Source organism: Notolabrus celidotus, chromosome 2 (assembly GCF_009762535.1).
Source record: "Notolabrus celidotus isolate fNotCel1 chromosome 2, fNotCel1.pri, whole genome shotgun sequence".
Classification (NCBI taxonomy): Eukaryota; Metazoa; Chordata; class Actinopteri; order Labriformes; family Labridae; genus Notolabrus; species Notolabrus celidotus.
Window position 1 is genome coordinate 35,716,762 of NC_048273.1, and position 13,617 is coordinate 35,730,378.

Sequence of the window (13,617 nt, forward strand, 5' to 3'; positions counted from 1 at the left end):
GGCAATGACAGAACATGCTGAAAAATTAGACATGAGTGCAGGTTTGTTGCTGAATGAACCAGGATTTGGTGACGGTCTTGAACCTGGTGAAGTTTGTAATGAGGTTTAAGTTATCAGGAAGAGAGTTCCAGTCTTTAACTCCTTTCACAGAGAGAGCTGTTTGAGAAAATGATGTTCTGCAGAATGAGACTTTACAGGCGCCACTTAAAGCTGCTCTGGTGGATCTGCTGCAGACCTGTAGTCTCTTTATGTATTTGCAGAAAGGTTGAGGAGTAAGACCATTTAAACATTTGAACACAAACTTTGACATGTAAGAAGAGAGGGATGAAGTAGTTATTGCACGTTAATAAATAGACAGGTGAAATAATTTATGGGTGGGCTCACTGGGCTGCTGGGCTCTCTGGGGAGATCATCTCCACAGGTTGCATGCTGCCTATCACAAATCTGACATGAAAAGTAGAGGAATAGTCTGGAATAGGTGAAGTTTGAACAAGATTACATGCAAAAAATGAGTCTGCATGCAATCAGAACTGTGGCTAGTTGACTAAAGTATAGAAAACAATAATATAATGATCTGAAAAATGGACAAACACTTCGAAGTTTATTAACAGACAGTACAGCTCAACATAATGTACCTATTGACCATATATCTGCATAATATGTGCAGATGTTTTATTGTAACAGTTAATCAGTGTTTTATTAATTTAGCTACTGTATATAATGTGAAACTGTTGAAAGGACAATAAACCATAACAACCGACTGAAAAAAATGTAAAGCATACATATATAGCATATATTATTCAAGTTGTTAGATCAATGTCCTTCATGAACCAAATTGGACTGTGGGCACTAAAAAGGTGCATGTTGACACTTGAACTCTGGTGACCTGATTTGGGAGATTTCATTATAGGTTGAAATGATCAAAAACTCTGAAAATAGCAGATCTACATACTCAAAACACATCACATTGCAACATGTGAGTTGTAAGCTTGTAGATGTGCAACTTTGTGTGAAAGTATATGAGATGAAAGTATAAAACAGGGCTTAAGTGGTTAATAAAATAGTATATGAATATGGTTATTGTTTTCAGATCCTTTAGATAACTAGATTTAGTTGTAACACACCACAGTGTGCTATTTCTTATGTCAAGTAATGTTCATAGACAGTTCTAACCATTCTGAAGCATCTATTTGAGTTAATGTTTATTCACACCATGCTGGAAGGCACACCAGCTTACTTACCACAGTATCACCACCTCCTTCACATGTGTGGAGGAGAGTCTATTTTATCTGTGGAGGGGCTAAAGCAGCCGTGTTGGTGCTGCTGGTCCCCACCAGGCCGGCTGCAGCAAACATTTCTGTCATTTGTTAAACTTTTGACAGCCTGTGCCTCTAGAGATTTTCTTTTCTTTTCTCTAGCCTCTCAGAGTCGCCTTTTCGTTTTTTTACTCATAGTCTCCATTTTTTTCTCTATCTCGCTCTGTCTGTCTATCGCCTGCTCATCAAGATGATTAGATGAGGGGGGCTCCTGGGCCTCTGTAGCCTCTCATAGGGCCATTAAGCCAGGTATACTTGACAGACAAGCCACTAGGCCAATCAATCATCAGGTCATCTCTCCGTTGCGTTTAGTCTGCAGCTGAGCATAGTGTTTATTTTGTTTTGTCTGCAGCCTGCGTGTTGCCTTGGTAACTACGGTAACTCCCCCTTACAGGATACAGGCCCAGCACATTTCCCCGGGCCGGCCTGTGAGAGTTACCGTAGTGTCCAAGGCAAGGTGCAGCAAAATAAACCAGAACTCCCTATGTTTGCCTCCCCTTTGCGTCGTATTTACGGTATGCCAGCCGACAATCATTCAGTCCACACCTGTGGGAAGATCACCGGACAGACACTGGGTTCACCTCTCTTTTGGCTCTGTAGAGACAAAACTGTGTGTTAGAAAGGTGTATCTTACATTACTTGTGGATTTAGGAATAGCCACTGCAGCTTCCTTCACATTGTGGCTCACACCTTTTTTTTCTCTCAAAGACACACACTTGTGGTGCTGCTTTCGTTCAGCACCACTCTCTTTAACCTGTGCATGGGGCTGCTTTCTGTCAGCATCATGCTTCTGGAACTGAGAGTGAGACACATTGTTGCCTCTCTCCCTGAGCTGCAGGTCAGGATTGCCACTCTTGTTCTCCTGATTGTTGAAGTCAGTGTGTTTCGAATGGACACAACCTAATATTTGGTCAGACATCATAAAAATAAATTTGTAAACTCCAAAATTTGACATACTGTGTGTACAAAAGTGTTTTCTTATATCTACAAAGAGCCCTGATGGTGATGATAAATGATCTTGTTTGATAGGGCTGTTTTTTCTTCTGCTGGCCTACTGACATGGCGTGCATCAGTCTACCAGTGTGTGTGTAAGACTTGTGTGAAGACACTGCAATTTAATTACCTGCAATTATCTTATTTATGATTTATTCAATCATTCATTTCCCCTGTCCTGCATGTGAAGGGCAGTGTACAAAAATGACCAGAACCAAGAGGAGGGATGAGGACAGATAAGATACCATTAGGGAGTCCTACAAGCTAGACTCCTAGGACAACCCTAACACCCTCATAAATGATGTTCTAACTGTATCATCTTGGTTTCCTGTACTGGAATATCACTAACAGAAGGCACAGGTATGGCCTTTTTAAGTTACAGGGACCTACATTAATGTATCGTGGAGCTGGAGGAAGTTGTGGCTTGTTTAACTTCATATCACTTGTTTTGCATTTCCATGTGAAACAGTATCAGATCCAGAGGTGTGAACCCCACATTTAAAATAGCAAGCTGTGCTTGTAACATATACAGCATCAAGCAAATTGTGATTATACAATCATTTTTAATTTGTTAATCTGAGGACAAGAGAAATCCACTCTGTCCCCAAAGGTCACCATGAAATCATGAGCAGCACCAAAGGCATAACATGAATCTGTAAATATTGTGGTTGCTTTGTCCTTGGTTTGAGTACAGGCCTGATAAGATCATACAACTCTGCTGCTTGAGCTGAGGTGCCAGTAGGCAGAGCTCAGGTCTCAATCAATTCTCAGTCAATCACTGTAGCATAGCCAGCCAGATGTATTTTCTCAGATGGTCATGAGGATGAGCCATCAGTATAAAAATGAAAATACTGAAAATACTGCATGCAAAAGTATGTAATCAGCGCTGTGTATAGATATCAACTCAGATTTGTCATTAAGGAAAGTCTTCAACTCATCCAACAACCATTCACAACGCCTCTCTTCACCATTCTCTCCACACCTCTTACAGGCCACGTCAGACCACACTTTCACACAGATCTACACACATGTACTTGTAATCCCACTCTGGATCACCTCTCAGTGGTTTAATATTAGCAGTAGCTAACTCAATCTTCTTTGACTCAAATGACCTTAGATGTGGCCATCTTTGTTTTATCCATTTACCTAGGAGTGGTGAGAAAGTGACCACTCACTGCTCTTCTCACAATGCCCTCAGGCGTGTCTGTGAGGAATGATTGATCCTATTATGTTGTTGAGTCAATTGTATGTGAATTCAATGTAGTATTTGAGGAGGTTTTAACAGGAAGTCATGCACATTTATCATTAGCATGTGTGTGTTTATTCTTATCTTTATCATGTTGAGGTCTATTAGCTGTTGTGGACTGATGATTACACATCTTGCAATAAACAATGAACATATAACACAATAGCAACACAAACCAGGAAAAACACACAGCAAACACAAAACATTTAATAAACACTTCAACTGCATTCAGAGTCTCTTCTGAATTCAAGGCAATTTGAACCATTTCATTTGAGTTCAGATGCTGTTCATTTATGTGGCCGGTTATGTTTGATCCACTTTCTCTCTCTCTCTTAGTGTACGTATTTAACTTAATGTACTGTACATAGTAAGTAGTGTTATTAGTAGTGGACTTATTATTTATTTAGATAGGAGGGATTATACCAAAAATCGACCCCCTTTAGTGCTCTGAAGTCCCTGACTTTGCAGAGTCTTATTGTTCCCCCCGGACACAGAATCCCAACTGGTCTTGTCTTAACGAGATGAACCCTTCAATCATTCGATTCACCTCAGAACTTTTCCCAAGGGTTAAGACTCACAGATTGAATATTTTCTGTGTCGAGTCGCAGCCCAAAGCTGGCTCAGACCTCTTGACTACCCCCGCAGGGTGCCCAATGCCCAACATCTAAACAAATTGTAGATCCCATTTTAACTTTATTCCATAACGCCTTAACTTATAAATGTCAACATACAGCAATTACCAATTCACTACTGTCACTATGTGTCAAGTTTAGAATTCTAAACCTCTATTACAGTTTCTTTGAGATCTTGTCAGACTTAGACATGGTGATAGCAAATAAAAGTTTGCACTTACCAGTCTCTGTCGTTAAGATTCTCGTTTGTGACGCCTATTTGTGATGGAATTCATAAATAAACTGGACACTGGACACAGAAGACTCAGGAGACTCTGACGGCTTACGTTGAAATAGTTTATGTAAAACTTGATCAAGGAGAAATAACATAATAGCAGGGGAGTGCAGTGCAATGACAAGTCAGTTCTGTCAGACAAATCCCCAGGCATGTACCTTTATTCCCCCAAAGACGACACTACAGTTAGATAAACATATTTGGACAATAGGAAACAAAACAATTGGGAAGAAGAGCTGTGCTCTAGTCTGGAGACAGTAAGTTGGTCACAACACACAGACAAAGACAGGAACAGGGGGAGAGACCTTGATTACTACACTGACCCTGTCTCGTCTATCCCCCCGTAGCCACAGCTGACATAGAAGAAGTTACTCTGACCCTGACACTTAGACTGGAAGAATACAAGAGTTAAACATTCTTACATACATATATATAAGACTATGAAAATTCCACGACACCGAGAACATTCAAACTCCACACACAGAAAGGTTCCTTTAAGGCTGGGGATTCAAACCAGGAACCTTCTCACAATGAGGCAACAACGCTAACCTATGGAGGAAAGAAGCAGTGACTTTATGGATGGACACCCCTGGCTTAGGGCTTCAAATACTAGCAAACAAGGAAAAACAAAACAAGCTATTCAAAGTTAAACCTCAAACTCTTCACCTGTGGAGTATCAGGTTGTGATAAAATGTTGTCAGTTTAATTTATGAAGTAAAACCACATTTTTGGACAGGTTCTACTAACTGTTAAACACTTGAAGATGGTCACATCTTCTAAAATGATCTATATATTACCACTCTAAGGTATTGATTATGACATAAGATGCACCCACTCATGCTCTCTTTATGTTAGACTTTAAAAATACAACTTAAAGAGCCTTTTGAGCATTAACAGTAAGTTTGATCAACCCTCCCTGACCCAGTAATCTGAGAAAGAGGACAACAAACCTGACTGTGGATGTTCTTCAGACCACCAGAGGGCACTGACTGTCTCTTCTGTTATTGTCTGTGGGCCTTCAGACTGCTGCACAGCAGGAGGCTCAGTGTGACTCAGAACATGCACCAGATGGTTCAGAGGTTTTATACAGCAGGAGTTTTGCTTAGTAACACATGTATAACACATTGTATAACATCAGAGACGGTCATATATGTATGTTTACGTTCATTTATCAGGCCTTCCTATGGGAATGGGATTTGGTTACAGATTTAGAGCCACTCAGTTCATGTTGAGCTGACTTTGTGTTTGCATCCTTGAATGAGATGCAGGTTTGATGTTTGGGGGGTAAGGGGGGGCATACATTTTTCTAGTCATATATTGTTTTTAAGTTATATTTTTGGGGCTTGAGGAGGAAACTTGAAGAAAGCAGGGGGTTTACACGTGGGAAAGAGGACGCAGACTGGACTGGAACCAGGGTCATCCACTATATGGGTGCACAACTTAACCATTAGGCCAAGCCTGTGCCCCACCATGTATTTTTGACCCCTGGTTGCTAGCTTTTCCACCTGTACTTGCATTCCTTTTTTTTTTCATTCAACAGAGAGAAAAGAGAAAGAGCTCAAATGTGAAAGAGGTGAACCAGGGACCACTCAACCACCCCCAAGCCCTGAAAAGCCCCAGAAACCCCCAGATCGAAGCAGGCCCCCCACCCCACCCTTTTCCTTTTCATTTTTAAATGTGTGTATTTCATATGCATACAGATCAACTGTCTCATGGGAGAACTGGTAGTGCGTGGACAGAATTAGCAAAAGACAGCTAAGGAAATGTCAGACGAAGCAGTTAAAACTAGTCAGTGGATCTGGTTGAGGAGGAATAACATCAGTTGAAGGCCGAAACAGAAATAGGAAAATACTCAGTAGGGGGGAGGTAGAGCACACTGCCTAACCAGGCAGGTATGAGTTCTAGCCTAGACCAGCTCCTCATCTTGGCTCTGTCTCCCCTGTCTTCTAACAACTGGCTACAGACGCCTCTTGTTGTGTGTTAGGTGGTGGGTGCTGCTCGGGGCCAGGTGGTGGAGTAGGTAGTATCAGTGGGTTGGGTTTTAGGGGTGTTCTGCTGGTGGATATGATGGACAGTGGGAGCTGGCATGGAGGGGGGTCGCTCTGGGACGTCAGAGTTAGTGAAGTGAGGAGCCCACTTGATAACCCTAGTGCTATGCTGGTTTTGCTCCCCATCTGACTTTCTATCTCAGGCTTTAGGGAACATCAGGAGCCATGGAGTAGGCAACTAGACATATCAGTAGAGGGCATAGTGGGGTGGGATTCTGCACTGAGCACTCTTCCCTTCTTTCTTTGTGTTTATATCACATATTTATTTGAATTTGCTCGTAAACACAACAACATTAAGCGAGGTCGAGCTTGCAGAAATAACTTATTGTCTGGTCCATTGTGTGAAGGAGTCGTGTGCACACATGATACACATTAGAAACCAGAATCAGGGTCTTATACATACATGTCTTGGTGTTTTTGGTGCGAATAAACGTAAAAAGGGAATAAGAAAAGGAAACAAATTACCAACAGGACTCCTACAGCTGAGAAACTTCAACAGAGTCAAATAAAAACTGAAGTTCTAAAAGTGGAATTTCTTAAATTGCCTTGTCTTATATTACACACTCATTTTAATCCTATGTGCAACAGATATTAACTTGTGAACATAAGTTAAAAGGTTGTGCACATTGTAGCTGTTTGTGGGCACAAGTTGCTACAGCTACAGAGTTCAATCACAACACTGGGGCCTGACTGTTGTATAGAACCCGGGTCACAGGGGCCTGACTGTTGTATAGAACCCGGGTCACAGGGGCATTGTTCAATGGGAGTGCATAAAACTGGAGATTGAATACAGCAGAGCTCATTTCAACTGAAATACACCAGAGAGAGAGAGAGAGAGAGAGATAGAGAGAGCGATAGAGAGAGAGAAATATACACAACTACGAGAGATAAAACCTGAATAGAGAGATCAGAGATCAGAGATAGAAGAAGAGACAGAAAACCAAAGTTACACCTGCTCATCTAAAACATGTCTGAACAGACACAGGTGAGTACTCGCTGCAGTCACTTCAGCTTGAAACTGTTTTTGAGTTCAAAGTTTAAAGAAAGAGATGTAGAGGTTTTAAGAGAAGGATGTCAATATGAAGCAGCAGGAGGGAGGAGGTTTAAGAGCAGGCTGGAGTCCAGACCTGATAAGTCTAGCTGAAGTGGTTTTGATCAGGACCTGGTTTCATCAACCCTGTCCTTCACAGCTCAATCAGAAGCTGTGAATCAGATTTGAACTTCAGAGTGGGTGTATTTATGTTTATTATTTACATGTTTGTTAATGAACTGTTGAGCCAGAGAGTAGACGAATAAGGACATGGAAGAATATTTGAATATCTAATGTTTGACTAATGAATCAAATCCCTCTCTGTTGTAACTGTATCACAATGAGTAGTTATTTAAACTCCATAAGAAGACTTTGAAAGTATTTCTCCTCCTCAGTAACTTAAACAATGTTTGTGGTTCCCCTGCAGATTTCTGATTTCAGTGAAAGGGATGAAAAACCAGAGAGCATGAAGGAAACCTTCATCCCTCCTGAGTTATCCACAAACCTAGCTGAGATAATTGAAGACCTGATGAACTGTGAGGATCTGTTCCAGGACAAAGACCTCACCTCCCGTCCCAGTTCTACTCTCAAAGACAAGAAGAGCTTATACTCTCTGTCTCAGAGTTCCCTGGACAAGGACCGCATGTCCATAGCCACCTCTGTGTGGTCATCTCCTGCCTCAGACATCTCTGAGAGGATCTCACATGACGTCCAATCAGAGGAGAGCAGGAGAGCGTCCTCCACCGGCATCAAGAAGGTGACTATAAGAGGCCGTCAGGACTGTGTCCCCTCAGCCTGCAGCACAGAGGGTTTAAACATCACTTTTTAAATATACTGTGATATATATGAGAGAAGTCAAATGTTTGGTTTTAAGGGTTAACACATGCATACCCACTGAAACAAGGAAATAAACATCTGAGATCAATTATAATTTACAATATTTCAGTTAATGTTAGAGCAAAGAATCAGAGCAGCCCTCCCCAAACTTAAAACACCTTACAAATCCATAACAGTAATACAAAATAAAATCCTGCATCTGCATCACTACTGAAGTGTTTCAGACCTGCAGGTGGAGAAAGTTTGAGAGCAAGTTGTAGAGAAGAGCTTTCATTACATTGTATCCTCTCTCTGATTCTCATAAATATAAGATCTCTAAGATGTTTGAGGTGTTTGACTGCATGTTACAAACTCCACAGGTTTTTCTTTAGTGTGTGATGATTGCAAAGATTTGAACCTTGCTCTAAATATTAAATGCAAATGTTTGTCTTTGTCCACCAGATGTCTGATTCCAGTCAAACTGAAGAAGAGGCAGACGATCTGATGAAGTGTGACGACCTCTTGGAAGATGAAGCCGCGGACTTGCGTCTTGATTTGTCTTCCATAAATGAGGAGCGCTCTCACACTCTGTCTTGGGGTTCCCTCAGCTGGGACAGCAGGACCATGGTGAGAGGTTTATATTCAAGATCCTCGGATGATGAACATCAATCACACCAGGAGGAAGCAGAGGCAGGAGAGGTCAAACAAACAGATCAAAGTGACCCTGCTCCTGCCAGCTCCAAGACCACCATCTCCACCAGGGGGAAGTTCTTCAGATGGATGAAGAAGAATAAAATCCACCCCGATGAAGTTGATGTCAGCACTGGACAGAACATAAAGAGCCCACACTGTCCACCAGAGACTTGCTCCTCTATTGAAGAGGTGCCAAGAAAAGTCAGCTATGAGACAAAAACAAAGAAGGGCAATCGTTTCACACGATTCTTCAGAAGCATCTTCTCAAAGGTAAGGATGCATTTATTAGCAGATTGTCTGGGGATCAATGAGGGCGATGGGCTGAAATGAGCCAGATGATATGAAGTGTGTTTTTTGATACAACTGTTCTAAATGTTTTTTATGTCTTCCCCATAAAGAACGAGAAGAAGCTGAAGCAGGATAAGATGGAGAATGGGCAGAAAAAGAAAGCCATCAAAGTTCCTGTTGAGGAACAAGCAGTACATCAAGAGGAGACAGAGGATGAGGTCCAATCTCCAAACTTTGGCAGATCAAGTCCCTTTTCACTTCAGGAGGATAAAATCCCCTCACCTCAGAGCCAAACAACGGCTGGATCTGTGGTCCAGATGGAGGTGAGAATTTTTTCTCCAAGACCCTCATATGATGAAGATTCATCACCCCAGGAGGAAGCAGAGGCAGGAGAGGTCAAACAACCAGAACAAAGTGACTCTGTGACCCCTGCCAGCTCCAAGACCACTATCTCCACCAGGGGGAGGCTCTTCAGATTGAAGACGGACAAAATCCACCCCGTTGAGGCTGATGTGGGCACTGGACAGAACATAAAGAACTCAGACTGTCCTCCAGAGACTTGCTCCTCTATTGAAGAGGATAGGAGAAGTCAGTGCTGAGACAAAGATGAAGACGGGCAATGGATTCATAGGATTCTTCAGACGCATCTTCTCAAAGGTAAAGATGCATTTATTAGCAGATTGTCTGGGGATCAATGAGGGCGATGGGCTGAAATGAGCCAGATGATATGAAGTGTGTTTTTTGATACAACTGTTCTAAACGTTTTTTATGTCTTCCCCATAAAGAAAAAGAAGAAGCTGAAGCAGGAGGAGAATGAGCAGAAAAAGACGCATGCAGAACAACATGTCATGCTGTCTTCATTCAGCTGGTGTGGAGCAGTGAGCTGAATCACATGAACCCACCCATAACCCCCCTCTTCCATTTCACTCCCTCCTCTCAACTCTCCTTTTTCCGGTCACCCCAACCCTCCATTCCTCTCAGACTGTCTCTTTCTGCATATATCAATAAAAATATTGATATCCAAGCTCTGAAGATTGCAGTTTTACACTTTCATGTACCAGGTTGTTACTAAAACAGTACAACACAATATCTGAGGTAAAACAGCCCACAGTGGGGTGTGTCGTTTCTTCTGAGCAAATCTCATGATTCCTGTCCAAGTTAGAGATGTTGTGGTGTCAGGAAAACATAAAGGCAAAGAGTTTATTATCACCAGAGGTCAAGAGGTCAAAGAAATGACAGTTTTCACCATCATTTCATCTTTATTCATGTGTTTCAAGTTTATTTCTCGGCTGCATTCTTTAGCTTTGCAGAGAAGGTGTTCTTTTTTTTAACACATCAATTTTATCTTGTTTTTTTCCTTTTACATAACAAAAGAAAGAAAACACAAACATCAACATCATTTATTTATTCATTTATGGTTTATTTGTTAGGGACAGATACATAGACAAACTGTGAACAGCCATCCCATGCAAGTATCATAATATTTGTAGCAAATGCTAATTTACAACACCGTCCCTAGAAGGGTTTAAGATAAGATAAGCTACTCCTTTATTCGTCCCCCAACAGGGAAAGTCATGGAGTTACAGCAGCAAACAAGAAGGTGTACAGTACAAGAATTTCAACAAGAATATATACAGAAAAGAAATGTCCATCAGAGACGACAGCTTGGCCACATTGGATTTTTAAGGGAGTAAAATATTAAAACAGTAATTTAAAATAAAAAAGAAAAGGTATTATAAGTACAGCATGATACAATAAAACACACATTTGGCAATGACAGAACATGCTGAAAAATTAGACATGAGTGCAGGTTTGTTGCTGAATGAACCAGGATTTGGTGACGGTCTTGAACCTGGTGAAGTTTGTAATGAGGTTTAAGTTATCAGGAAGAGAGTTCCAGGCTTTAACTCCTTTCACAGAGAGAGCTGTTTGAGAAAATGATGTTCTGCAGAATGAGACTTTACAGGCGCCACTTAAAGCTGCTCTGGTGGATCTGCTGCAGCCCTGTAGTCTCTTTATGTATTTGCAGAAAGGTTGAGGGGTAAGACCATTTAAACATTTGAACACAAACTTTGGATAATGCAAATCAATAAAATGACTAAAACATTGTATGTAATTAAAATGTGACTAGTGGTTGCTAGTCTTTGTAATCTTCACAGTTCTAGAGAACTTCCTCAGTCATAAGATGTGTGCAGCATGTGTGTAAACTTTAAGTTTGCCTCATTATCATAGAATACAATAAGATGGAGGTCAACAATGTTTTCAGCAGTAAGAAGGAGGGGAGCAGCCACCATTCACACCTTCTATTCTAAAAAATAGAGTTTCCATTTTCCCACCTTGTAATGTACAAATCTCTTCTTAATCTCAGCAGGAAAGTCATATTCAGACAATTCTGTCCCATGGGTGGATCTGCCTGGAACCATTTATGAGTGATTCCTTTTTTAGCAGCAACAACAAATATTTTCAAGAGATATTGAGTGTCTCCTGTTATGTCATCTGGTGGGTCACCCAAATAAAGAGAAACAAAAGTTAATAGAAATGACAATCCCAGAATCTGCTTCATGATACTCCAAAATATTTAACATTTAAAAATATGGTGGTGATCCACCCCATCACTCCCCAATTTCTCCTCCTGTAGGGCTCCTAGATACAGAATACCTTTCCAGTTTAGGAGTAATGAAATATCGGACAAGATTCTTCCAACCACATCACGCCAGTACATAGAACAAGAATGGAAAAGATGTTTTTGCACATTTTTTTTCTCATTGCTGTTCAGTTATTTTATCATTGGATTCTTTTTCCCATCTCTCTTTAATACAATGTGTGGTACTTCCTCTTCCCTCTCTAATCCCCTGGTGAGAAGGTGTTCTTTAAACATGTAAACAAGATAAGCTAAGATATTACTTTATTAGTCCCAAAACAGGGAAATTTAAAGTGTTACAGCAGCAGAGTAGACAGTGCAAAACAGTATAAAGTAAACAAGAGCATATATAGCAATTATTAAAAGTTATTAGCAATTCAAATTATAGAAGTAAAATAAGAATATCTCACAAACGTATATACACAACTAAATAATTAAATTTAAAAATATTTACAAAACCAGCGATGCAGTGAAAAATGTGCACAGACTTGTAAGGTTAAAAACAATATACAGAACTGAGAAGATGGGTTGAGAAAAAAGTACTGCACATGTAAGAAGAGAGGGATGAAGTAGTTATTGCACGTTAATAAATAGACAGGTGAAATTATTTATGGGTGGGCTCACTGGGCTGCTGGGCTCTCTGGGGAGATCATCTCCACAGGCTGCATGCTGCCTATCACAAATCGGACATGAAAAGTTGAGGAATAGTCTGGAATAGGTGAAGTTTGAACAAGATCACATTCAAAAAATGAGTCTGCATGCAATCAGAACTGTGGCTAGTTGACTAAAGTATAGAAAACAATAATATAATGATCTGAAAAATGGACCAACACTTAGAATTTTATTTTAACAGACAGTACAGCTCAACATAATGTACCTATTGACCATATATCTGCATAATATGTGCAGATGTTTTATTGTAACAGTTAATCAGTGTTTTATTAATTTAGCTACTGTATATAATGTGAAACTGTTGAAAGGACAATAAACCATAACAACTGACTGAAAAAAATGTAAAGCATACATATATAGCATATATTATTCAAGTTGTTAGATCAATGTCCTTCATGAACCAAATTGGACTGTGGGCACTAAAAAGGTGCATGTTTACACTTCAACTCTGGGGACCTGATTTGGGAGATTTCATTATAGGTTGAAATGATCAAAAACTCTGAAAATAGCAGATCTACATACTCAAAACACATCACATTGCAACATGTGAGTTGTAAGCTTGTAGATGTGCAACTTGGTGTGAAAGTATGAGACATCCTGGGCCTCTGTAGCCTCTCATAGGCCATTGAGCCAGGTATTCTTGACAGACAAGCCACTGGGCCAATCAATCATCAGGTCATCTCTCCGTTGCGTTTAGTCTGCAGCTGAGCACTGTGTTTATTTTGTTTGGCCTGCAACCTGCGTCTTGCCTTGGTAACTACAGTAACTCTCCTGGACAGGACACAGGCCCAGCACATTTCCCCGGGCCGTCCTGGGAGAGTTACCGTAGTCGTACGTGCTTGCTCTACGACTGCCCAATCATCTTCATCCTCCTGAACAATACAGTCAGTGCCCAGTTTAGGAAACAGTTGATAATTTACCCTCCATTGTGTGCAGTGAGGATCCTCGCTCAGCTGCTGCACTGTGAA

General features: G+C 40.8%; 1 protein-coding gene across 2 annotated transcripts in view; it reads left to right on the forward strand.

Annotated features, from left to right (window-relative positions):
• Positions 1 to 7,359: 7,359 nt before the first annotated feature.
• The window catches only part of LOC117824978, a 32,804-nt gene continuing 26,546 nt past the window's right edge, over positions 7,360 to 13,617 (forward strand). For both annotated transcript variants that reach the window (XM_034700512.1, XM_034700522.1), the window contains exons 1-3: positions 7,360 to 7,494; positions 7,967 to 8,296; positions 8,818 to 9,318. In XM_034700512.1, coding sequence (XP_034556403.1) covers positions 7,477 to 7,494; positions 7,967 to 8,296; positions 8,818 to 9,318 — 849 coding nt within the window. In that variant the 5' untranslated portion in view covers positions 7,360 to 7,476. The remainder of the gene's footprint in view (positions 7,495 to 7,966; positions 8,297 to 8,817; positions 9,319 to 13,617) is intronic.